The 25,815-nt window shown below is 36.8% G+C and overlaps 1 protein-coding gene across 2 annotated transcripts in view; it reads left to right on the top strand.

The window, feature by feature from the left end:
• Window positions 1–25,815, top strand: part of WDR70 (WD repeat domain 70) — a 131,683-nt gene that overhangs the window by 16,492 nt on the left and 89,376 nt on the right. For both annotated transcript variants that reach the window (XM_027709133.1, XM_027709131.1), the window contains exons 6-7: window positions 18,006–18,065; window positions 23,606–23,739. In XM_027709133.1, coding sequence (XP_027564934.1) covers window positions 18,006–18,065; window positions 23,606–23,739 — 194 coding nt within the window. The remainder of the gene's footprint in view (window positions 1–18,005; window positions 18,066–23,605; window positions 23,740–25,815) is intronic.

Here is a 25,815-nt window from a genome sequence, read left to right as displayed (position 1 = left end):
TCACCTTAACCCTAGTACTGCCAGCTAACATCAATACACTTTTTTTTTTCCTTTCCTTCCCCAAAATTGCTCAAGAGGGCAGTGGAAACACTGTAGATCCCTAGTAGCCTTCATGGAACTTCTGGATGTCTTGCATAGTTTCTGCAACCCCCTTTAGCACCTATCTTGGAATCAGTTTTAAGAGTAAACAGTACAATGTCAAGGTTTTGGGTTGGATTATTTGGATGTGGAATTCATTGCAGTGAGCATTCTCGAGTGATGAAACACAAGGTCTTAAATCAGAGTTGAACTCAGTCAGTCACAGTGGCTGTTTGCAGTACAGAGGCCCCAGAGGTTATCTTTCATGTAATAATGAGTATGAATGCAGGAAATAAATTCTGGAGCAGCTATAGAAAGTAGGAACTCACTTTTCTACACATGATCAAAACTTCTGTCATGAAAAAAGTGGTTTTGAAGAGTTACATTGTTCAGTTAATTAATTCAGCTCATATCTGGAATGAAAGCAAAATCTGGAGTTCTAATCAGTATGAATTGTTGGCATAGAAATGTGGGAAATACTTTGTTTCTAGATTTCTGGAGTTTCAGAGCAAACAGCCTTGTGACAGGACAAATGCAATCACACTAAAAAGGGGTCTGTAAGTATGTTTCTGCTGCAGTGTTTAGTGACTTGGCCTTTTGTTGGGAATCAAATTAGAGGGACTTAAAGCCTCCTTGACTCCTCAGTGTACAACTATTCTAGTTCTGCCTATTTTGAAATACCAGAAGGGAATTAAAGACTTCCGTTTTCTCAGAATGCATACAAATTGTGTCCTTATTTTGCTGTTAGTCATTGTGTCCAGAAGACAGCTACCAAGAACAGGTGATGTATTCTCTGCATGTTATTGAACCTACATCTCTGAGCCTATTTTGAAGCATGCCTTTATATTTAATGCATGTTGAGTAAATGTGGTTTGTAAATGTTGTGGTCATGCTACACATATTGCAGGCACAAAGCAAATTTTGTAAAAATGCTGTGTTGATAGGATTGAACTGCTATTACTAGTTTTTTAGGAATTAGAAGATAAGATTTCATTAAAAAATAAATTATGCCGAAGTGTGGTGGCTGATGCAGATAGTTCAGTTGAAAAGGCATATCAGTGTTGGTTTTAAAGAATAATTTATAATTTCTTGGAAGAGGTAAACTCTCATTCTTCATATTGGGAATATTCTGAGCAGAAGGGGAAAACAGTGATTAATTCTTAAACTTTTGAACTGCATCTGAATGGCAACAATTATGGCACTTGAAAAAATTCTTCAACTGTTTTGAATTTTAGTGCACAATTTTCAAACTAGAATCTTTCAACGTTTCGATTAAGAGGTAATGTAACATAGATCTGTTAAGAGCTTGCTATGCTTTGCTTGAAATATGGATTGAGAAGAGTCATAGCTCATAGAATAATTACTGTTTCTCAAGTCAATAATCTTACAAGTTTCATGCATCATATGGATTTATAGGTGTTTCTCTGCCTTTTTCTAACCAACCTATTACTTAGGGTGTCTTGGAATGTGCTGTTCTCTACAAAGAAAGCAAACTTACATATTAGGCTATAATCACATCTGGGGGCATCAACTGGCTGTCAGTGCCATCAGATTTGTAACTTTTTTCAGTACAGATAGTCAGTGTATGTCTCTTGCAAAGCTAATGTCTTGAAGTAACTGCTCTTGTTGTCTTAAGTGTAAGAATAAAAATATTTCTCAGTGACATTCCTTCTTTAGGTACATTCATTACCTTTTCTACTGGGTACCAAAATGTCAGAAATAGAAATTCAGAAGAAAAAATAACTAGCTTAATCATCCTCAGTGTCTACAAACTGCACATACTTGTTTTATGAGATCACCATGATACAGAGTGCTGAATCATTCTAAAGAGAACCCCTTCTTGGTTTTCAGTGTTAAGCCTTGGTCTTTATGAGCATTCTGTGCCATTTTAGGTGCTTTAAGACCATCTTAAAAGAAATTCTTTTATGTCCATTAATTTTTCCTGTGGAAAATATTAAAATTCTCCCACGTACTTTTTATATCACTCGTATTTTTTATACATTTACTTTTCCTCATGTTTAAAAATGCTGTCTTGTTTGGATGACATTCATGGGTGTGCAGGCATACAAAGTAAAATGTTGGGTCACATATCAGACTGTGATAATTTTTCACTGATTAAAAGTGTATCATCCAAAACTAAATTCTAGAAATAACAGAGCAAATCTCACAGTTTATCTTGATAGAAAATAGTTTAAAAATTCTGACATGGATTTCTTTTCTGTCAACAGAATAATAATTTCATTTGTTTTAACTTGGCAGTTATTACATTTCATTTTGCAAAGTCCTTCAGAGTTGTTCCTCTGTTCTGTGATTAAATGCTGCCTTATCTTGCATTGGTGAGGACAGCCAGTTGTTTTGGGGCTTTTGTTTTGTTTTTTTAGTCTGTGACAGACCTGTACTCTGTCATAATTGCTAGTTCTTCCTAAGGTGCCTTGTAGGGGTCAGGCATTCTGTTGATCCTTTCTGTCCCCTTCCTGCTTGTATCCCTATCTCTGGTGACTCTGTTATATTTTTCTCTTTTCTCTAAAGGAATCTTTCAAAAATAGATTTTTAAAATAACAGATGTTTATATTTGTATTGTGACTCTACAAGCCTGTAAGTATTAGAGTAATACAGGAAGTTTCTGCATTTGACAACTGCATTTGACAAGGCAGATCCCTTCAATAATTTCTAAATTAATGGTGTAAATACTGCTAGGCTTAGTCCAGTTGCTGTCCATAAAATATTTTTCTTATGGAAGGCAATTATGAGATATTGAATAGACAGTGAATTTATGAGAAGGCCTGACGGTAGTTTTCTGTGATTTCTCAAAGTGGTGTAGTCCAAATAAGAAACTGCAATCAGTGTTTCAATGCAGAATGAGCAGTAGTAAAATAATTCAATGCATTTTCAGCAAAAATATTAACTCCTCTGAGTAAAATGAATGTCACTAAATCTAAATTAGTTATAACTATGCTATTCATAGTGCTGTTTTAAATGAGCATCTGCTCAAATCACATGATAGTTATGAAAACTAGTCCTATCCTGTAAAAAATTTAATAGTTGTCAGCTGTAGTTTAACTCTGTAATTTAATACAATTTACATTAGTTTACCTCTTGAGAATTGTCTTGTAGTGTAGGAACTAATGGAAGCTGCAACTCTGTCTAGTACTTTTAGGGAGTAGCTTCGTGATGGACTCTGCAACCAAGTTTGAGTGGGTGGGAGAATGTCTTAGAAATTACCCAACTTCTCTGGCAAAATTTTGCATCTGGCTGCATCTTGTGTGGGATGGGTGTCTGAAGAAGACTTAATATTACTCTAAGTAGTACTCTTACTTATAGAAAATTTCCATACTGAGAAGTATAGAGAGAAAAAGATACTGAAAATGTGGGATGACAGAGATTCAGGTTTCCTTCTGATGGTTATGGATTTATCAAACCTCCTTGCTTTCCAGAATAGTAAGATTTTTTTTTTTCTGGAATCAGCCTTGGCACTTCCTTTTTGTCCACCTTTTTGGAATATTATTTAGTGATATAATATTTTTGGAGCATTTTAAACCTAAGTTATATATAGGTGAGAAAATGTTATGTTTTTTCTTACTGTTACATAACCACTAATGTAATTGGCCTGTTTTCAGAACTAAATTGAGCAGGAGAAACTGGTTTTGGTTCAAAGCTGTTTGTAGATGTTGAAGTTTTTGTAGATAAAGAAAGTGAAATCAGGAGTGACTGAGACACAGATCATCATAAAAAGAGATTGTTGGTGGGCTTAGGCTTTCTATATTAGGAGATATGTCTTGCAGGTCAGGAATTGATACGAGACTCCAAACACATGTGCAAAATGTTTGTATTTGGAATAAGTAATGTTTAATATCTTTAATCTGTAATAACTAATCTTTCGTCAAAGACAGCAACACAGCTTTAGATTTTGTAGGGTTTTTGAAAACACAGCATGGCAGTCCCTGACAATACAGTTCCTGACTTCACTCAGTGCCATTGTTCTTGCTGAAAAGGCACCAGGAGAAGCTCTGAGGCACACTGACAATAATCTCTCAGCTTGGCACTTTTACCTTGAGGACTTACTGTGTAAACGTTAGGCTTAACATAGCATACCCTGTTGTAGTTACAAGTTCTGAGAAGGTCATCTCAGGTCTTTCATCCTTTGGGGCAGATAGGTTAAATTGCTTGCAGTTCACATTATAGCTTATGGGTTATTTGAGTTCTTTAAGTGCAAGTTTGTAAACACTTGAACAGTAATTGTCATCTTGGAGCAAATACGTAACCTTTTGAAAAATTCCAGTGTCCTAGCCAGTACTCTCCCGCTCCCTTTATTGTGCAAAATTTTTGTATGTAATTTGTATTTGCCCTGTCCCTGTCAGTATTAATAGATACTTCTAAGCCCTTGATACCCGCAACCAGCTGCAAAAATCTATTTATATGCATTTGCTCACTCTTTCTAGCATGTTCCCTTACCTATGGTCCATGCTACTGGAATTGTTTGGTATCATAGTGACTGTGAGGATTTCAGAATGCCTGAATAACTTGTATGGGTTTTAGTAATTTTTGTACATGTCTGTGTCAGACTGATGATTGTGTTTCAAAAGCAGGATTCTTTTGCTTTCTCTGTTTTCTTAATTCCGTATTACACTGAAATTCCAAGAGTAAGTGATTCACAGGTAGGAACAACAACTTACCAAGTGTCAGAGTTTTCCCATTTTAAAGGTTTTCCCATTTTAATAGATTGACCTACACAGTAATTTCTGAAATAATTGATTTATGAAGGGAGTTTCTTCCTGTCTATGGTGGTTTATCAGGATCTCATGAGAGGAACCTGAAGACAAGGGGTAGCCATCATTCTCTACCCAGAGGTCCATTTTTGCTGTCTCAGACTGGATATTACTTGGGATAACCAAATGAAATGAGGATTCAGAAATGAAGGCCAGGTAAACCTTAAAAGCATGTAAAGAAAAGTGCTTTCAAGTGATCTGTATTTTGCACTTTGCATTTTTTCCTGTAAACAGAATAATGGCATTGAAAAGCTCTAGGCAAAACAATCTGTTTTGTAAGCCTATCTACTGTCCATTTTATGTGGCTTCCAAGAGGTGAAATGTAAATTCTTAAGAGGCCTGGGAAACAGTCGAGTATAGGTCAGCAGTAGGTGTTATGTGAGATAGCATTAGTTTCAGAAATAAACCATGTCATTTCATGGATCACACGTTCAAGGGGCATGTCAAACATGAGGTTAATGTGAAGAATTCAGGCTTACAGAATGAATTCCAGGAACAGGAGTTAAATTCTGCCCAAGCGCAGCAAACTATGCAAAATTAGGAATCCTTGTTTTGGCTTCCATATTAGTTGTCTGGAAAATGTCCATAGCAAGGAATTTGAACAAATCTGAGCAAAAAATCTTGGACTGCATTTGATTCCAATTATTTTATGGGTCATATGTTCCTTCCCACCACTTCATCCTTTCCTGTGGAAAGCCAGTAAGTGTTTATAAGCTCTCTGCTTCTCTCACGCACATTTTTGGCTTATTTTGTACTTTTGTTTCTCTTTTGATAGAACAGTACTTGGACTTGCTTGTTACAGGGGGAGAACTGCTGGAGGATTTTTTTTTAGCTTGCTTTTTTAATGGAAACAGTAGTTATGGAATCATGCATTCCCTAGGAACTCTACCGATCAGTCAGTCAGGAGGTATGGAATACCACGAGTCTGTTTTCTCAACAATAGCAAGATTGCACTTGTAACATGAGCATTATACACAAAGCTGATTTTTTTTTTTCCTATTGTGTTTTTTTTGTTTGGTTTTACATCCCTAGGAGACGAAGGCGTGGAGAAGTGAAGAGTCCTCCCCTCTGCTAAGAAGGGTTTTGGGGGTTCGTGTGAATGAAAAGCTGGACACGACCCAGCAATAAATGCTTGCAGCCCAGGAAACCAACTGGGTCCTGGGCTGAATCCAAAGCAGTGTGAGCAGCCGGTCAAGAAAGGGGATTCTGCCCCTCTGCTCCACTCTAGTGAGACCCCACATGGAGCACTGCATCTGGGGTCCCCAGCACAGGAAAGGCTGAGAGTGTTGGGATCTGGATAAGAGAAGGCTCAGGGGAGACCTTATTGCAGCCTTCCAGTACCTAAGAAACCCCATAAGAAAGATGGAGGCAAATTTCTTAGCAGGGTCTGTACTTATAGAACAAGGGGTAATGGCTTTGAGCTGAATTAGGGCTGATTTAGAGTAGCTATAAGGAATAACTTTTTTTACATGGAGAGTGGTAAAACACTGGAACAGGTTAGCCAAAGAGATGGTAGATGCCCCATTCCTGGAAATGAAATTCAAGGGTAGGTTGGATGGGGCTCTGAGCAGCCTGATCAAGTTGAAGAAATCCCTGCTCATTGAAGGGAGATTGGACTGGATGACCTTTACAGGTTCCTTCCAGCTCAAGGTATTGGATGATTCTGTGTAACTAATAGACATTAATAATGGTTTCTATCTTGGTGAAATCTGAGTGGCTCAAATGAATGCACGAATATACCATACTTATTATTGTGTCATTGTAGCACATGTGCAAGATGGGACGTTTTATCTCATTTAAGACATACAAGCACACAAGCAATTGTCATGTTGAAAATTTCATAGCAGATATGTAGTCTGAAATCTGTAGTTCTTTATATCTATGGGCTGTGCTTTTCTTTCCTGACTCCTGCAGAGAAAGTAATTGTAGAGTTTCATCTGAATATCTGAAATTTTCATCCTTGTGCTAGATTGGTATGAGCTAAAGTTATATTGTTAACTGTCTACCGTGACCAAGTTGAAGATCCATGTTGTTATTAACTTAGTTGAGATGGATTAATAAATTTATTAAGTACATGATTAATAGTGACTTCATTTGAATCATATAATCCAAACTTAGATTGTAAAAGGAAGATTTTTCTTGCAACTCAAGTAATCTTTGTATGGTATAGAATATCTGCAGCAGCTCCTTGTGAAGATCAAGAGGCTTATTGAATAAGAAAAGATGTCATAGGTTGTATCTAATCTATATTTTCCAAATGTTATGCAGGAATTAAAATTGGTGAGGTCTTAGCATAATGTCAGTAAAAGTCTGTGAAATGAGGCATTTCAGTAAGGTGTGATGTTCTTGAATTTTTGCATTCTTTTTCCATGCACACAGCTAGAATATTGTCTATTGTCAAGACAATGGATCTTTTTCTTAGTCTGGGTTGAAAAGTGAAAGCATTGCATCTGTATGCTCTTATTCTCAGGCTCCTTGAGGAATGACTGTAATAAGTGTTGGATTTGGCTTGGGCATCATCCCACTGGAAGATGTGTTGCGGTCTTTGTTCTTTTCCCGTCTAACCCAGAACTGAGGAATACTGAATAATTATAGTTTGATTGCTTTGTAGAAATCAATGGCTCTCTGTCTAGTTGTGTGTCCTGTCAGGTTTAATTGTAATCATTTGGAATTTTTAGACTACATTAGACGTATGGAAATCAGTATTTTTGACACAGTATACTGGAGGGGTCTTGACATATATAGGTATTATAGTAAGGCATACCATATAAATACATAGAAGACAAACATGTTTCATAATTTTTATGAACATTTAAAATTATTTGATTTATGATTACAAATAAAACCAGGATATTCACACTGGTTACAGTTTTTAACCTAGTGCTTAGTATTTGCCTTGAACATTTTGAAAATTACTTGCAGTGTTATTAGGCATCACAACAATTTTAGCAATCTGAGATACATCATCTGGCCGTAATGCACTATCTTCCTCTGACATAAGCTTTAGGTAAAGGAATATACCTGAATGAAGCATGGAGAAAGGTGTGTTTCTTCCAAGCATGGACCTTAAGTACAATATAAATGTATCTTTTCCTCTTTCTAGACGCATAGTTAAAGTCACTTAGCAATTTAGTCTCACGTCGCATTACATAAAATTGTGCTCTATAAGAGAGCTTAAATGTTAATGTTTTGAAGGTAATTTATGGGTGGCATGGGAGAATTAGTAATCGAAACAGTAATAGAATTGGAACCAGCTGTGGAAGCTACATAGGAAATTGTTCTTCCTTCCTGCAGTAACTTAGACATGCTGTAATTTTTAACCCTCACCCCCCTACCTTCACCCTGCAGTTGCAGATCTTCTTTGCATGAGTAGCTCACACTCACACACTTACTTTTAATTCCTTATCCTAATTATTCGGTAAGTTTGTAAACAGCTGCAGTCGTTGTCACTGAGTGGGATGGTATGCATACATAAATTTGTGCCTCTCAAGATCCTGCAGATCTTGAGTGAACACGTTTTACAATAACAGTTGAAGAACTGTTGAAAAGTACAGTCTTTGGACATCTCTCTTCCTAGAGCTGTGATTATTTAGATTTGCTGACTGTAGTGTGTTTGTTAAGAACAGGATCCCTGAGGAATTTGAAGAACTTCACCGCCATTGCTGAATAAAGCCTTATAGCAGATTCCTTAAGATATTATTTATTCACATTTTTTCAGATGAAGAAACTGAGGTATGAAATAAAGGAATGAAATAAATTATCAAAGGTCAAGGATTGGTCAACACCAACGGTGTATTGTTTTAATTTTGGTCATTAAAGCATGTATAATTTAAAAGAGGTGGCTCACTAATGAGGTTGCTATTACACTGCTATGGAGGTTGTTCTTTGTATCACATTCGTGCTTATGAAGTTCTATGCTAACATGTTCATCAGAAATCTTATAATAAGCATCAGGCTCTTCTATGACAAGAGAAAATATGCATTTTATTTCAGTTGTAGTAATCTCCATGTCTGTTTTAGACAGCAGTGCCAAATATTGAACATCTGTTGATTGCATTGGCTTTTTAAGTTTTGATGAGTCCAGAATTAAAATCTCGAGTGTACTGCTGATGGACTTAATTCCATTGCTTATGAAGCTTGCAAAAGAAACTTTAATACTTATTCTACTGCATATATAATTTTAATATACTTCCATAGAAGTGTGTATAACTAAAATTGCTTTTTGCTGCCTGAATTAGAAAGGCTTAACTGACTTTTTAAATATATAGAGGGGAGGAATATTTTTTGGAAAAAAAAGTTTTAAGTTTGTACATATGTAGTTTCTAAATTCTAAGATACTTCATAAATACTTTTATTTTAGGACAGAAGTTAAATCTAGTGAACAGTAAAGCTTTTTCAAGCAGTGAAATCTAAGTGTTCATGGTTTCTCTTGGTGAGTCAGGTGAAAGAACTTCATGCTTTTTTTTCTCCAAAGTTTGCCAAATGGTAATAATGATAAAGCATCTGTGTAGTTTAGATAAAACATGTTTTAGAGTAAGTTTAATATAAATACTTAAGTGAACTGGCTAGCAGGCTGAAAAGTGTTACGCGTTAATGAATGTGAAGTTCAGTCTGGTAGTGCATCCTTTGTTTTAGTTTTGGATTCTTTCATGGGTGTCTTTTAGGGCATATTCCCTGTGGTAGAAATCCCATGTGGAATCTGTGGTACAAAATTCTTAGCAAGCTGAATGTAAAATATGTGAATGCATAAGTGAGGCCCTGTTGGCACCTGAAGCAAGCATTTGGCACTTCAGCTCCAGAGAGTTGAAAGTTCACCATTATTTGTCCTTTCTGTTTTCATAATTAAGCTATTGTTTGGATACCTACCAGCCAGAGTAGAGCTTTCAGAGTTTGTTTTATTTCTCCTCATTGTCAGCTGATCTGTGGTTGTGTGAGCTGTTTAACCGTTTCAGAGTAAATGGACGTATTCCATTATGTTAAAACAAAATACTCTATTCAACTCTAAAGAATAACCTTAAATAAGTATATGTCTGACTGGAAATGCTGAAGATTTTTTTCATTCTTAACATAACAGGTAGTAGTAATTTTTTGTATTTTTTTTACTGTAGTAAAACTGTGCCTTGACTGAACATGGGTGCATTTTGGTGGTATATATAGTTGTGCATACCATTTCAGCAAATATGAAGTGTTTATATTTATACACATTTGAAACTGAGAAGGTAAAGATGAAATAGGTAGGTGGTTATGTGAGCAGAATGTAGCATATCTGAAGTATCACCAGAGTGCTCAGCTTAAATAAATCAGTCTCCCAGAAACTGCAAAGGAAACTTGAAGGACTCCAGGCAATTTTAGATTTAAATCAGTTTTATCAATGACTATAACTTGCTTTAGAAGAGGCTCAAGAGAATTTCTCTGGTATATATTGTGAGAACAATTCCCAGATCATAAATATTAACATAAACTATGACTTCATAAATCAAGGACTTGTTAGAAATTTAGAAACCATCTGAATGAGATTTTAGAATCTAGGTGAAAAATAGTAGCCTCCTGAAATCCATCTGAAACTGTCTCCCAGGAGACAGATCAGGCAGCCTTTTTGCTGTACTTTCAAAGTATGATGTTTATATCTAAAAAAGATATTTGCAAACATGCTGAGACTCTACTTGTAATACCTTTTCTAAACTGGTAAGCCATTGGAGTCTTTTCAGAAAGGAATGTGCCAGCAAGTGGCATGAAGGGGAAGAGGAGAATTAATTACCTTTACCTGTTGTGTCAGGGCACAGTCTCTGAATTACCATTTGCCCCATCATCTAATAAAATATGTCGTATCCGACTCAAAATAACATTAGAAATTTATTATTTTTAGGCAGTCATGTGCAGGCATAAAGATTTAATCTAAGGTCTTTTCCCTTGCTGGTTGAACCTGACAAAACACTCTGTTTCAGATCATAAGAAAAAAATTCACAAGTCCGTTAATTAGATGATGTTGAGAGAAGCTAGCCACAGTCCCATTTCCATATTGAATAATCAAATTTACTTTCTGTAGGCATTCAAAAGGAAGCTCATCTGCTAGAAGCATCTCCTTAGTTCTTGAATGCACATTGGAGCAATACCTTTTAGTTGAGTAAAGGAAAGAATAACATCTCCTTAATCTTACTGTACTTAAAACCAGAGACATAAGTTCTGTGCTGGTTTAACTGTTACCCAAATTAGAGTATAAATGGGAGCAATAGCATTTTGTAGGGCCCTTCCAGAATTTCTGTTAATTTTGAAGGTTTTTTGCATTTGTCATGTAGTTATGATTTATCTATGTTTTTCCATGAGCAACTGATATTGTGGGTGTTTCATGGAAATATCAGCCAAGATAATTCATACCAGTGTTTGCATGTTTTCCAGAATATTTTCCTTTATCTTTTTCAGACCAGAAATTTGGATAATACAGATACGTAGACCCTGATTCATTCAACATAATCAAGACACTAATGTTAGGAATTTAGTTGCCTTGCACTTCCTGAATAATTCATGAAGAGGAGAGGTCTCCAAATGATTCCTTTTTTTGGTACTCTGATTCTTCTTGAGTTATCTGCTTGTTTTTGAAGGCTGTATTGGAAGTCTGAAGTTAAGTGTTTTCCATATTTAGATATGTCACATGCAGAAACTCAAGATTATATGAATCTGGGCCAAGCTGAGTTTAATAACATGCAAGTTTGAATGAGAATACATCTGTCAAATATAACACCTAAAAGAGAGGAAATTAAAAGTTGTTGAAATGTCCTTTCAAATCTGTACACTTCCTTCTGCATGGAAGTTTGTGGATAATACACTCCTGTAAACAAAAAAATGTTTATGTTTTTCTATTTCTGTAGAACAGCATCTTACACATCTGTCACATTGTTGTTTTTCATACTCCAATCTTTTGAGTGTACACTTGGGCAACCTTAGTGTATATCTTACACATTTATTTTCAGTTTAATTTGTGGAGGAAAATAATGAAATATTTTGACTTGGAAAACCTGCCCGTTTTACAGGTAATATGTTTTTAATCAGTGCATGATTGTGGAACCAAACATGCCATCAGTGTGTATTTGTTTGAAAAACGAGTTTAAAAAAGAACAGAAAAAATAAATTAGAACTCTTATTACTGCCTTCATCTTTCTCTGCTGTCATGGAAAATTCAGCTGGGTGCCTAACAGCGTAAAACATTTATCTAGTTTGAAAAGAGGAATGAGGCATGTTTTCTTCCAGATCTGTGAAATACTCCCCTCAACACCCTTTTATCTTTCTTCAAATAGTGTTTCAGACTCAATGTTGAAGAATGGAACAGGATTCTGTTCTCTCTGTTCATCATCACTAAAATAGTCTCTTAATTTTCTTCACTTTTACATCAAAGTTGGACATTAGGTAGAAAGGAAAAAACTATGTGTTTGTGGGTCTGAGCTTAGTTCCAATACAAGGAGGTTGTGCAAATGTTCTGCTGTGAAATTTTGTAGACTTTATAGATTTGTAAAACTTCTTTCCACTGAAGTGTTTTAGGTGATGTTTGAGAGAGAATACTTGGATCCATAAACTAAACACATTTTGATATAGATATTAGCAAGCAACTACAAGCATGAGTTTGAAGTCTTCTGATATTTCTATTAATATATTGTCGTAACTAGATATTGCAGTAGTTGGACTGGATTTCTGTGGTGGTCAAAATAAATAGTGGTTTACCTCCAGAATTCAGGGGTTTTCTGTGGTATTTTATCTGTCTAAACTTTACAGGCTGCCCAGGAAGGTCCTGGAGTCTCCCTCTCTGGAGACATTCCACACTCACCTGGATGCATTCCTGTGTCACCTGCTCTAGTTGACTCTGCCTTGGCAGGGGGTTGGACTAGAGACTCCTCAGAGGTCTCTTCCAACCCTTACAATTCTGTGATTCTGTGAAGAGCTCGTGGGATTGTACCTGTCTGCTTTGGCAAGTACTGTGTTAGAAATCCCATCCTTTCAGTTGTGATTGTTTATGAGTTTTCTGCCCATGTTTTTATCCTTAAAATCTCTTAAGAATGTTTTCTTTCAGTACTTTACATAATTTACAGCATGAACATTTTTATTAGGAGATCTTACTTTTCTCCTTTTAACGCTTCTTGTTACACTTGATTACTCCTTTTTAATTGTGCTTATTATTTTGAACTCTGCTGGAGAAAATGGAAAAGATAAAAGTCTGGTAGTATCAGGTCACAAGGTAGATTGCAGCACTGTTAGTCTGTGTGCTGGTGTCAAAAAAAGAAAGCCTTTCAATGAATCTCAAACTTTCCTGCTCTCCCCAGCTTGCCCGACAGCAGGGTGGCATTTGCTTTTCCCTGCAATACAGTCATTTTGGATGGGAAGAGAGTAGGCTTTAAAAAAAAAAAAACTTGAAAGAAAACATGAACATAAGGTATTTAAACAAAAGGCATGAAAATAGAAATTTCTTTTTTCATAATTGCCAGGAGGCCTGGGATTTGGGCGATTAAAACTGCAGGAAGTCCTTTTTTGGAGAGTTGGAAATGCTGCAGTTTTTTAAATAGATGGAAGTAATTCCATCCCCATTTGTTGCTAGGGTCTGTTGTCTCCCTTCCACTTCCATCAGCTATTCCTGCTGCTGATTTAGGGCCACAGGCCTTTCCACCTGTCTTCAAGTAAGGCAGCAATTATCAGTGTCAGACTGCCTCTGTGAAATTTGTTGTTTCACTAGAAATGGAGAAGTCTCTGTAAAGTGTAGCTCTTGCCTCCTCCTCATCGCTCCTGCCCATGAACAGATAGCATCTTCCCCGTGGAATATACCAAAACAGACACCCAAAACAGTAGACTGTGAGTGTTTACAACCTGCAGCAGAAGTTATTTTTTAGTATAGTAGAATCATAGAATCATTGACTGGTTTGGGTTGAAAGGGACCTTAATGGTCATCTAGTTCAACCCTGCTGCCTTGGGCAGGGACACATTCCACTAGACCAGATTGCTCAAAGCCCCATCCAACCTGGCCTTGAACACTTCCAGGGATGGGACATCCACAACTTCTCTGGGCAAGCTGTTCCAGTGCCTCCTCACTCTCATAGTAAAGAATTTCTTCCTAATATCTAACCTAAACCTACCCCCTTTCAGTTTAAACCCATTCCCTCTTGTCCTTCACATGTCCTTGTGAAAAGTCCCTCCAGCTTTTTTGTGCTGGAAGGTGCTACAATGCTTCCATGTAGCCTTCTCTACTCTCTGCTGAACAACCCCAATGCTCTCAGCCTTTCTTCACAGGAGAGGTGGAAGTGCTCACCTTTTACTTTAAGCAGTTGTAGTTTTGCATTTTTTTTCTCCATGTCATGCCATAGCTTTAATCTTACAAATGAGAAGTCTTTTCAAGTTTCCAGGAAGCCAGTGTTTTGAGAGAGAACTGAGAACGAAGATGTGGAAAGTCGTATTTTCTTCCAGGGCAAAATAGGATCTTGAAATCCTCAGAGAAGGCAGGATCCTTTATATGGAATCTTAAGACAATTGCAAACACAAAGAAAAAAAAGTGTTTTCTCTGTAAATTGTAGTCCTGTGGGTACCCAGAAGAGTTCCTATTTAAGGACCTGCTGTGTGGAAGATTACCTGTAGCTTGCAAGTTTCTCTATACAGTATAATTTCCATGTAGTGATATACAGACCTCTGCAAACAGAGCAGTAGAGTCATTTTTAGGCTTAAATGCATCATTCTGCCTTTCGCTGGTTGGGCCATGAAAAGGTGAATCATTTTGGTTTATTTGATTTTTTTGGTTTTGTCTTTGAGTTTTCTCAAGAGATATTGGAGAGACTGACCTAGTTTCAGCCCCTGGTTTCTAGTGGCAAATTTTTTGACTATTGCCCGAGGATAAGGAAGCTCCCAAAGGAAGGAGTGAAAAAAAAAAATCCACAATATTTACTGACAGTGGTGCAGTAAATAGAAGTGTGTTGTCAGGCATAGGAGTTTTAACAGTCAACTATGTCTGGGATTCCCTTAAAAAAAATGCATCTGCATGCTGCAGATGTGATGCTGAGTTGCAGTGTCCCTTTGCGGAAATTGTTCTAAAGGTGAGACTTTTCATATTTGAGAAAAACTGTGAGCTCCTAGTATACACTATTTCACAGATTTAATATGTATTAATCTTACGTAAACCAGGGAATTGAGAATTTTTGTAAAAGTATTAGGAGATTTGCCAACACCATGACTGTTTCCTTTGTTTCTGCTGAAAGAGAAATTTAAAATATTAAAACACTGTCTTTTCCTGATATGGCTTAAAATGAAAACAACAACAAAAAAGCCCCCACAAAAATCCTGTAAAGATTTTATTTCCTCTAGCTTTAATTACAGTACAAATTTTGCAGAACAACAGTAGTGAAATAATAGAATCAGTTTGTGTAAACTTAACATCTGAAGTCCAAGCAACAAGTCCTGGAAGGGCAGGTACACTTTGGACAAACTCTACTTATTAATTTTCTTCTGACTTACAGGAGTATTCCAGTATGCATACTATCTGGATGTTCAAATCAGCATGAATAAATTAACTATATTTTCTTTTTTGTGTGTGGGTAAAAAAAAGGATTTTAGGCATTCTTTATCCTTGGGAATGTAATAACTGGAGAAGTGGTAGTTGCATCTGATTATCTTGTATGCATCATGTGTTATAGCAGGTTAGAGACACTTATATCATTCTGAGTTATTTAAGGAAGTTCATAGTTAACTAAAATAGAATAAGCCACATTGGTTTTTTGTAAATGTTTGGCTAATTTGAAGATGTTATGCCAAGATATGTTCCTGGATGTTATCTTAATTTTTTGTTTTGAATAGTCTAAACAGTTACTTTAACTGTCAGCATCCCTTGGACACTGCAGAGCTTAGCACCACTAGCAGTCGCCAAATGTCTGACTTTCAGGCTCAGGCTGTTTGATTTATCAGGTGGCAGAATGTATTCCTATCTGTTCTTCTCCTGTAAAGATAAGTAGCCAGAATAGTGTTCAACATGAGTGTGCTGTAAAGCAAAAATGTTTTCATGTGAGTGGTTCACTCTTCTCATGCAAAAGGGAGTTTAGTTACTGTCACCTGCAGGAGCTAGCAATTAAAGTAAGTTTGTTCTAGCTCATTTTGTTTATTAATAAATTAATTTTTTTCTTTGAATTCTTGAAAGAACTCTCGAAGTGGTTAAGATTCCCTCTGAAAATTAAATTCAGTGCTGACACAATACAGACATACAATACCTACCTTTGTGCTAAGGTATATAAAATGAACAACTTTATAATATTTCAATGCAGGAAAAGCAACTTTGCGCTGATTAAAAATGATCAAAATGCTGTTTCTCCTTCCAGCAACAGATGGTTTCTGTGAAAGCCTTTGATTCACAGAAATAGTACCTCTTTTGTTGTGGGTGAGGGCAGAATGAATCTTGGAAGCTGTTTGTTTCCTTTTCACACTTCTGCTTTTATGGAATGTGCTTAGATGGCAAATATAGGCAGGCAGTGGCTTCTTCTCCCAAGGCTAGAATACCAGTTAATAGTTCAGGGAATGATGAAGCATTGAAAACATTTTTCCATCTGCTTTATAGGGTCACAATAAACTCAGTTTTCATTCTCACAGCTTCACTTGGGAATTTTGAGTTACAGTGGCTTGTGGAAGTGTCACTTAATGCCACATGGGTTATACCTTTCAGGATGTCATGTGTAGCTATTTGTAAACCTTTACTGTTACCTTGTGGTGGGCTGACCTTGGCTGGATGCCAGGTGTCCACTATGCTGCTTTATCCCTTAGTCCTCAGCAGGAGGGGGCTGGGAGAAGAGAGTAAGATGGAAAAAAACTCATGGATCAAAGGCAGTTTTATGAAGTAAAAGCAAAGGTTGCATGCAGAAACAAAGGAAAACAAAAACTTTATTTTCTACTTCCCGTCAGCAGGTGACGTCCTGCCCCTTCCCAGTGGGGTTTCAGCGTGCAAAGTGGTTGCTCTGGAAGACAAATGTAATACTGAGTGTGTGCACACACCCGACCACACCCCTGAGCTTTCACTGCTGAGCAGACACCCTGGTATGGAATGTCTTTGGTTAGCTTGGCTCAGCTGCCCTGGCTGTGTCCCCTCTCCATATCTTGCCCACTCCCATTGTACTGGCCCTTGAGGGGGGATGTTGCAGACACGGCCTTGATGCTGTGCGAGCCTGCCCAGCAGTGCCCAAAACACTGGTGTGTTACCAGCACCTTTCTGGCTCCCAACACACAGCACAGCACTGAGAGGCTGCTGTGTGGGAAGTTAACTCCATCCCAGACAGATACAGTACATACTTTTTAGGTGCATATATGATTTCCATGCCAATATTCTAGGTACTCTTCAAACACCTATGACTATTGGGGTTGTGCACATGTGAAAACAGAGAGTGTGAGTCTTATGCTGACTCATATCTGTATATATATGTGTGAAAAGAGAAAGAAATTATACAGTGGTTTTGGGAATCAGAGCTGTTGTTAGTGGGAAGAAGTAAAGTTTAGAAGAAGGGTAGGTCTGGCTAAACCAAAGAGAATGAAAGTTTCAGTTTTATCAGAGAAATAAAACTGATGGAACTGATAAGAAAGATAAAACAAGCATAAAGGAAATCAGCCTGATGCTATAGAGAGACTTCCTGTGAAGCATTAAAATAGCAAGGAGATTTGCAGAGATGGGTAAGGGAAGAGATATAATGTATAATATAAAGCGTGCTTAAAAATTATTTGAAAATCAGACCTTAACAACAGAAAATTATAACAAAGATATCAAGAGGACAGATTGTGTCTGTTTTAGGAAACTTGAGTGGTACCAGAAAAATAAGAATTTTGAGAGTAATGTTTCACATGACCTTTGTAGAAACTTGCTCAAAAGTAGTTCACTACTTTCAGTGCATTTCCTCCTGTGTGAATTAATGTTTTCTAAAGAGGAAAATAATAATCCTACTTTTGTCTTAAGATAGTGTAATTTTTTTAAATATTATTCCTCATATTTTTAGGGGTATATCCATAAAAATAAAAATGCGAAATCAGCCTCTTGTTTATGACTTTTTCCTCCTCATTTTATGGCTGGTGTGAGGGAAAGCTTTCTTACTTTTACTGTTTATTGCATTAGTGGTTTTTTTTGGTGATAGCACTATTTTCACGGAGGTGAATTTTCTTCTTTTCCAGAACCCTGTCAAGAAAATTCCAGATTCTCATGAAATTACACTCCAACATGGAACAAAGACAGTAAGTGATAACACATTTTCAACACTCCATGCTTTTCTAGAACTGTCAGTCTATGAAATAAATTAACAAATACTTATTATCAGCTGAAGTTCAAAAACCAAATTTTTTTCCTTAATCTGTTATTTTAGTCTATGTCTTTTCTTAGTGCAATTGAAGAGTGTGTTTTAGGACCGCCTCTTCAGTTTCTTATAATAACCCAAATATAGTTCCATTTGACTCAACTGTAGTCTCATATTCATCAGTTATGCTTTCTGTTATTGTTAGCGTTTCTCTTCCAGGCTAGACCTTCCTAATGTAGACCTGGGTCTAATCTAGACCTTTCTTTGGTCATGGATTTGAAAGAGAATATTATTGTCAAAGTTTCTAAGACTTTGCAGCTGAATACTTCATTCTTCTTGAATCTTTCAGTGCCTTTTATGCACCATTCTCAGTTTCTTGAAACCTTATTCTTCCTTGTCTTTGACTGCATCTTTTCTCCAGTGTTATCTGCATCTTTTCTCCAGTATTACCTGCAATATTTCTCCAATATTACAGCCAATATTTCTCCTTCACTGTCTTTTAAAGAACCACTATCCAACTTGGAACTATAATTTCTTTGCTCTATATGTTTTATCTCTGAGTCATCTCATCTTCTAACACAAATTCAACTGCTTTTATGTGCTGATTGATAGAATATCTGTTTTTATAGAATGGAATTTTTTCTTTGGCCATGAATAGCTCTCAATTTATTCCCCAGTCCTTTCACTATATTCTTCATTCGTCATTAAAAAAGATACTGCTGCTACTCTCTTCAGTTTGGTCCATGACAAAGGCTTTAATGGGAAAATAATAGTAGAATCTCTTTTATTGTCGTTACATTCATGTGAAAGCATTGTCAGCTAGTTAGTAGAAATCTTTCTGATGTTGTTCATGAGAATTTTTTTGGGGAGGAGAAAAAAGAGAAAGGAAAGAAAAACAAACAAAGCAATTATTTTAGGAGAATGCTTTTTTGTGAGGTTTTAAACAGTCTTAAGAATGTATATGTGCATGTTTCCTTTATTCGATTTTATATAATTAATATGATCATAGACTCACTAGTTTTGCATTCAAAAATATTAATAAATATTTAAAATAATAAAAATATTGAAGTAATGTAAATAAAAATAAAACAAGCGTTTATTAGTTTATATTTTGGATTTTTAACAATTGATTTCTTAATATTTATCAGACATTTAAAAGGAATTTTCTGGGAGTTTAAATTTAACAGGAAAGATTAATTTTTTTAATAAGCTTTCAGAAATATAATTTTTTTAGAAGAGTCTATTAGTAATCTGGCATGAAACTTTGTGGTCTGTCTTGAAGTGTGGAGAGGTGATAAGGCGTACCCATTTGCTTTATCCTAGAACTAGGCCTACAGATGCAGAGGGAGAAGAGGAAAGAAGTAACAAGTGTGTTATAAATGAAAATAGAAAAGTATTCTCTTTTGAGACCTGTAAAAGATGCGTTATTACACTAAACAGAGTGGATTTTTCTATATACAGTGCATGCAACTTTGTTGCCTACTAATTTCTATGAATACTGCAGTCTGCAGAGTAGTGTACTAGTGCAAACCAGTTTCCCATTTTACACGTGACAGTAACTGCTTCTGCAGTATGTTTCTTGAATACATTTCCTAACAAACATTGTTAGGTAAAATGTTTTGAATTATATTTCACAATGTTAAACCAGTAAATCTTTTCATAGCTTCTTAAAGAATAAGCTCATGTTATTTCTAACTGAAAAGCTTTGTAAAGTGAAAGTTTCTTTTTTGGAAGTTTCTGAGGTATTTTGACTGCAGGAGAATGGAGCTGTCGTCACCTACAACAGAGGTGAATTGTGATGTGGGGGTATATATAGAACAGTTGGATTAGACTGGATGCAGTAGATGAAACATATCCTTGAAAAAAAGCACCCTTCTGTAGAAGGGCTATCTTTTGGGGGTTTTTTGTTTGTTTTAGAATAGTGAAACTACTTACTTGTGACCCTAGACACCCATAAAGATGGGAGCAACTTTGTATCTTGATTTCGCTGTTTCACCTTAATGTTTTTAAATACAGTTGTCTCATTATATTCGTACAGTGTACTGTATTTCAGCTAAACTTATGTATCCCATCTGTACCTCTTCAATCTAGTGAATGTGGATTTGATGATGACTCTATTCCTGTGCAGCTGAGAAGTCTCAGAAAAGATTTCCCAAGCTGGAGAGCCTTTCCAGAAACCTGATTAATTTCCCAGTTGTCTTGCTTGTACAGAATAATAGGAGTTACTGTTCCCAGTGAAACTTCAGAGATATATGTATATTTTTTTTCTCCTGGCACATTTTATATATAGGTGGGTATGAGAAAGAATATATAATCAGATGTATTCTGAGCATTTTGCTTTCTGTAACATCTCATATCACAGCTGCTCCCTCATGTAGTAGTTATTGTAGAATAGAACACTTGAGTGTTGTGATTAATCTGGAGATACCCTGTTTTTCTGCATGTCAGAAGTCATGAATGAAATGACTAGGGTTCAAAGTTTCCATTGAAGTTGTAAAAGGGGTGAATATTTTTTTTCAGAAACACATAAGAGGTTACATCTATTTCATTTGAAAATCAATTATGTGATGGTGACATAGTCACTATGTGGAGTTTAGTGTGTTCTTAGGGAGAGCACAAAGCATCACACTTAAACATTTCATTTACGGAATTAAAAAGAAAAATGTTGAACCTATTCACTCTTTATGTATTTTTGGGGCACTGCATTAGGGCATGTGATCATCTTTTGCATTCTTTAGAATAATGAGGTTTTAGACCTTCTGTAAAAGATAAGATTTCTGCAAGTGAACACCTCTAAATTAGAACATGGGACATTTAGATTAAGAAGAGTCAATTGTCTCGTGCATGGGAATATCATTTCTGCCACATCTTGGTTTTCTTGAAAGTACTATTTTCAAACTGTTGGCCGTACGAGAGCATTGTATGTTTGAAATACTGTGAGGTACCTGTGTGACAGAATCACAGAATATTCTGAGTTGGAAGGTACCCACAAGGATCATCGAGTCCGGCTCCTGGCCCTGCACAGGACTATCCAAGACTCTCCAAGAACCACACCATGTGCCTGAGGGTATCATCCAAACATTTCTTGGACTCTGTCAGGCTTGGTGCTGTGACCACTGGGAAGCCTGTTCCAGTGCCCAACCACCCTCTGGGTGAAGAACGTTTTTCTAATATCAAACGTAAATCTCCCCTGACACAACTTCAGGCCGATCCCTCAGGTCCTGTCACTGGTCACCACAGAGAAGAGATCAGTTCCTGCCCCTTCACTTTGCCTCATGAGGAAGCTCCCCTCATCCTCCTCTACCCAGGCTGAACAGGTGACCTCAGCCCCTCCTCATACAGCTTCCTCTCCAGACCCTCCTCCATCCTTGTTGCCGTCTTTGGACGCTCTCTAATAGCACAGTGTATTTGTTATGTTGTGGTGCCCCAAACTGCACAGAGGACTCGAGGTGAGGCTGCTCCAGTGCAGAGATGAGTGGGACAATCTCCTCCCTCGACCAGCTGGTGATGATGGGACTGATGCCTCCCAGGACATGGTTGGCCCTTCTGGCTGCCAGGGCAATGCTGACTCATGTTCAACTCGCCATTGACCATGACCCCACTCCCAGGTCTCTTTCCACAGCGCTGCTCTCCAGCCTCTCATTCCCTGGTCTATACATACAACCAGGGTTGCCCTGTCCCAGCAGAATCCAGCACTTGCCTTTGTTAAAGGTCATACAGTTGATAACTGCCCATTGCCATTTGTTGAGGTCTCTCTGCAGTTCCTTTTTGCCCTGGAGAGAGTCAGCAGCTCCTCACAATTTTGTTTCATCTACAAACGTACTCAGTATTTGAGTCCTGAATACAAGTCATTAATGAAGATACTGAGGAGAACTGGGCCAAGGATGGAGCCCTGCGAAACCTTGCTAGTGACAGGTCACCAGTCTGTGTTACTCCATTCCCTATTAGCCTCTGTGCTTGACCTGTGAGACAATTGCTCACCCACCACATGATGTGTTTATCCAGTTGTGGGCTGGACAGTTTGTCCAGAAGGATCCTGTGAGAAACAGTATCAAAAGCTTTACTGAAATCCAAAAACATTACATCAGCTGGCTTCCCTTGATCTGCTAGGTGGGTTACCTTGTCATAAAGGGAAATAAGATTTGAACAGCAGGACTTTCTTCTCATGAGGCTATGCTGGCTGTGACCAATGGCTGTATGGTCCATCAGGTGTTTTTCAATACCTCCCAGAATAATATTTTCCATTATTTTACCCTGTATTTCTGGGGTCCTTCTTGCCCTTCATGAAAATCAGGACAATGTTCACCAGCCTCTGGTCAGCTGGGACCTCTCTGAATTCCCAAGACTGTTCAAAAATCATTGTGAGGGGTTTTGTGATGACATCAGACAGCTCCGTAAGGATTCTGGGGAGAATCCCATCAGACCCCATAGATTTTTAGGACTGCAGCTGAAGCAGCAGATCCTGCACAATTTCAAGGTCAGCTGGGAGTTGATCATTCTCGCAATCGCGGTCCTCCAGTTTGGGGCACTCCGCCGCCTTTTGCCATTAATGTATTTGAAAAAACTCTTTTTATTGTCCCCCACGTTTCTGGCAGCTTCAGTTCCAATTGAGCTTCTGCTGCACGAATTTTCTCTCTACAGTAACAGGCAGCATCTCTGTATTCTTCCCATGTCACTTGACCTTGCTTCCACTGGGCATACACTTAGTCTTTTGACTTATATCCAAGAGAAGATTCCTGTTCAGCCAAGCTGACCTTCTGCCTTGCCTGCTTGACTTCCGACATTTGGGAATTGCTGCTCCTGTGCCCTTAGGAGGTGATGTTTAGAAAGGGACCAGCATGGACCTTGTCAGGGGAATATGACTAGAAGTGAGTCTTTTATAAAATAAGGAATAACTAAGTGAACCTTTTCTACATGAAACTGGAAAAAGAAGACTCAAAACAAGCCCACACTATTTAAGGAAATATTAAAGGAAATCTGAATTTTAGCAAAGCAAATTGTCCATCTTGAAGAATATATTCCATTCTTACATGCTGGTTTTATTGGGACAGTTGTTTTCTCTAGGTTACTTTTTCAACTGGGCACAAAAAAGGGAATATCTCATGGTAAATTCCATGTTTTAAAATGTCTTCTGTGGGAACTATTCAACAGTTTACGTTAAGTTTTAAAAGTCGCCATAACAGTGTATATACTAAAACTTTGAAAAAAAAATGTACAGTAGTAGACTGATATATCTTTGAGACAAGATTTTTCTGGTGGTACTTGAGCATGTCTGCATTAAATCATAATGACTGTCAGTACTTTTCATATATATGTGTAAAGAAGATACATACATATAGGTAAGCATCCTTATGTGCAAATTACTGTAATCTTTGTACCTGAGGGTTTTTGGTTTTTTTTTGATGACACCTGAAGAATTGTAAAAAAAAATCATAGAAAAAATAAAGAGCTTGATTGATTATATTTTTTTTTTCTGTACAGGTTTCTGCTTTGGGGTTGGATCCTTCAGGTGCTCGTTTGATAACTGGTGGATATGACTACGACGTAAAATTTTGGGATTTTGCTGGAATGGATGCCTCTCTCCAAGCTTTTCGGTCACTCCAGCCTTGTGAATGGTGAGCATGAAGACTGTCTTTTACACTTAAGAATGTACCTATGTTAAGCTCCTGGTAGAATGCACAAAAACCTTGTAAGATAGCTTGCTTAAAAGGCTCTTGTACATACCATTGTATTTTTTGTAGTAAATGGAACGTGAACCTAAGAACCTGTCTGTATGTCTTTTCATGCTTTTTCCAATGACTTGCATATTTTCCCATTTTAGAAAGCTACAGGTGAATTTGGAGATGAATTTGTTAATAGCACATCAGAAAATTGCCCTCACAAAGAGATAAGTTTACTTTCATAGTTGTAACTGAAATTATAGAATACACTTTCTATAGTAGTCTGCTTATATAAAATTAATTAGGAAGAGAAGAAAGTTAAAGTAATTGACCCCTTTGTGGAGAGCCTCTCTGGTTGCTGCCAGGATTTCTGAGGGGGAAGGTGTTTTATTTAATTCCCACAAAGCCCTCTATTTCAGGATGCACTGGTCCTTTGCATTGCAGTGATCATTGAATAGCTACATAATGTGAAATACTGTCTTTTTTTAAAGAAAAAAAGCTATATATTTATTTACATTTACTTCTGTATTTCTATATATGCACACTAAAAAGAAAATGCAGAAAGAGAGTAATTTCCATATTCTCCGTACTGTTCACTTGTAATTTAAAAAGTAAGTGAAAAGAGTTCATTTACTTATTCCAGAGAACTGGAATGCAGAACTCTTTCAACAGTATTGCTCAGTGAAGTTTCAGATAAATACATTCATAAAATAAGCCACGTTTTTTTAGCAAGGTACTTTCTAATGTCCAAGTAATCTAGCACTTTATACAATACTTTGGTATGCTTAAGAAAGGGATTGAAATTTTTTATGTACAGAGTACTTTGAATGTCTATTTTTAATCATTATTGTCTTTAAAGCTACAGCTGAATTCTGGTCAGTTTGGACAGATAGAATGTGTATAACTGACTATAGATATGCCAAGAATCTAGATAATGAAAGATGAGAAAAAGTTAACCTGAAGAGGAGCAAAATAGAAAGGAATTCTGCTGTGGTTCTGAAGCGTGAAAGATCAGGAAAAAGTGTGCTTTCATGCATTATCCAATTATAATCTCTTTGACAGACTTGACTTTTTGTAATAAACCAACAAATGGCACATTTATTTGAAAACATAATTAAGTAAACATGCCACTTTGAAATAAATAAATAAATAAATAAATAAGTCTCTAAATGTGAAGTCACATTCAGACTTTTCTGCCATAAGTTTCCTTTACATGATTAGTTAGCAGGATATAAATGGTGTTTTCTTTCCCTCTGCCATAACTGGGCAGCAAGAAAGAGGTGAGGGTCTTTACTTCCACAGTAGGAGATGATTTTAATGAAGCATTTTCAAATTGAAGCAGAAAAGTTCATTCAAATTTAGTTGTACTTGGTAACAATAAATGACATAAATATAGTATAAAAACCACAAGCACACTGTACATTAGTGTCCCATCCTGAGTATAGCTTGCAGATAAATCAGCAATCTCCTTTTGGCAAAAACTTATGGTAAAGCATGAGCTTAAAATGTTTGTTACCCCTGCTACTGTTCATTTAGTATGTCACAAGAATTCACAAGTATTTTTATATGTGTTCTTTGTGAAATTCTTGTGGTCTGAGTATGTGGATGTATAAATAACAGTACATAAAACATAGATGGGAAATAATATTAAAAATAGAATTGACTGGTATGTTGAAAGTCTCATGTACTAGTTTTGGGTTTAAAAAAAATCTATTTTTTAAATACCACTTCTTTATCTTTTTGTAAGCATAAAACTGGAACTATATCTCTGTCTGTTGAAAAGATTCAAATTCAGGAAAAAGTTCTTTGACATTGACATTGAGGCATGCTGGTAAACACTATGTGGAATATTATATAACTTGCATCCAGGTATATATATATTCTTATATTACTTTTTTTCACCACAGAGTTTATTGCAAGGAGTATTAGCATTCACAAACTTGAATTTGAAAGAATCCTGAGGAGTTCTGCTATGGAAACTTGAGGTATTAGCAGAAATCCAGATCTGGAGCCATAAATTTCATTTCATTT

Source organism: Neopelma chrysocephalum, unplaced genomic scaffold (assembly GCF_003984885.1).
Source record: "Neopelma chrysocephalum unplaced genomic scaffold, ASM398488v2 Primary Assembly neopelma1_96688, whole genome shotgun sequence".
In the NCBI taxonomy this organism is placed as follows: domain Eukaryota; kingdom Metazoa; phylum Chordata; class Aves; order Passeriformes; family Pipridae; genus Neopelma; species Neopelma chrysocephalum.
This window is presented reverse-complemented; position numbering and strand designations above follow the sequence as displayed.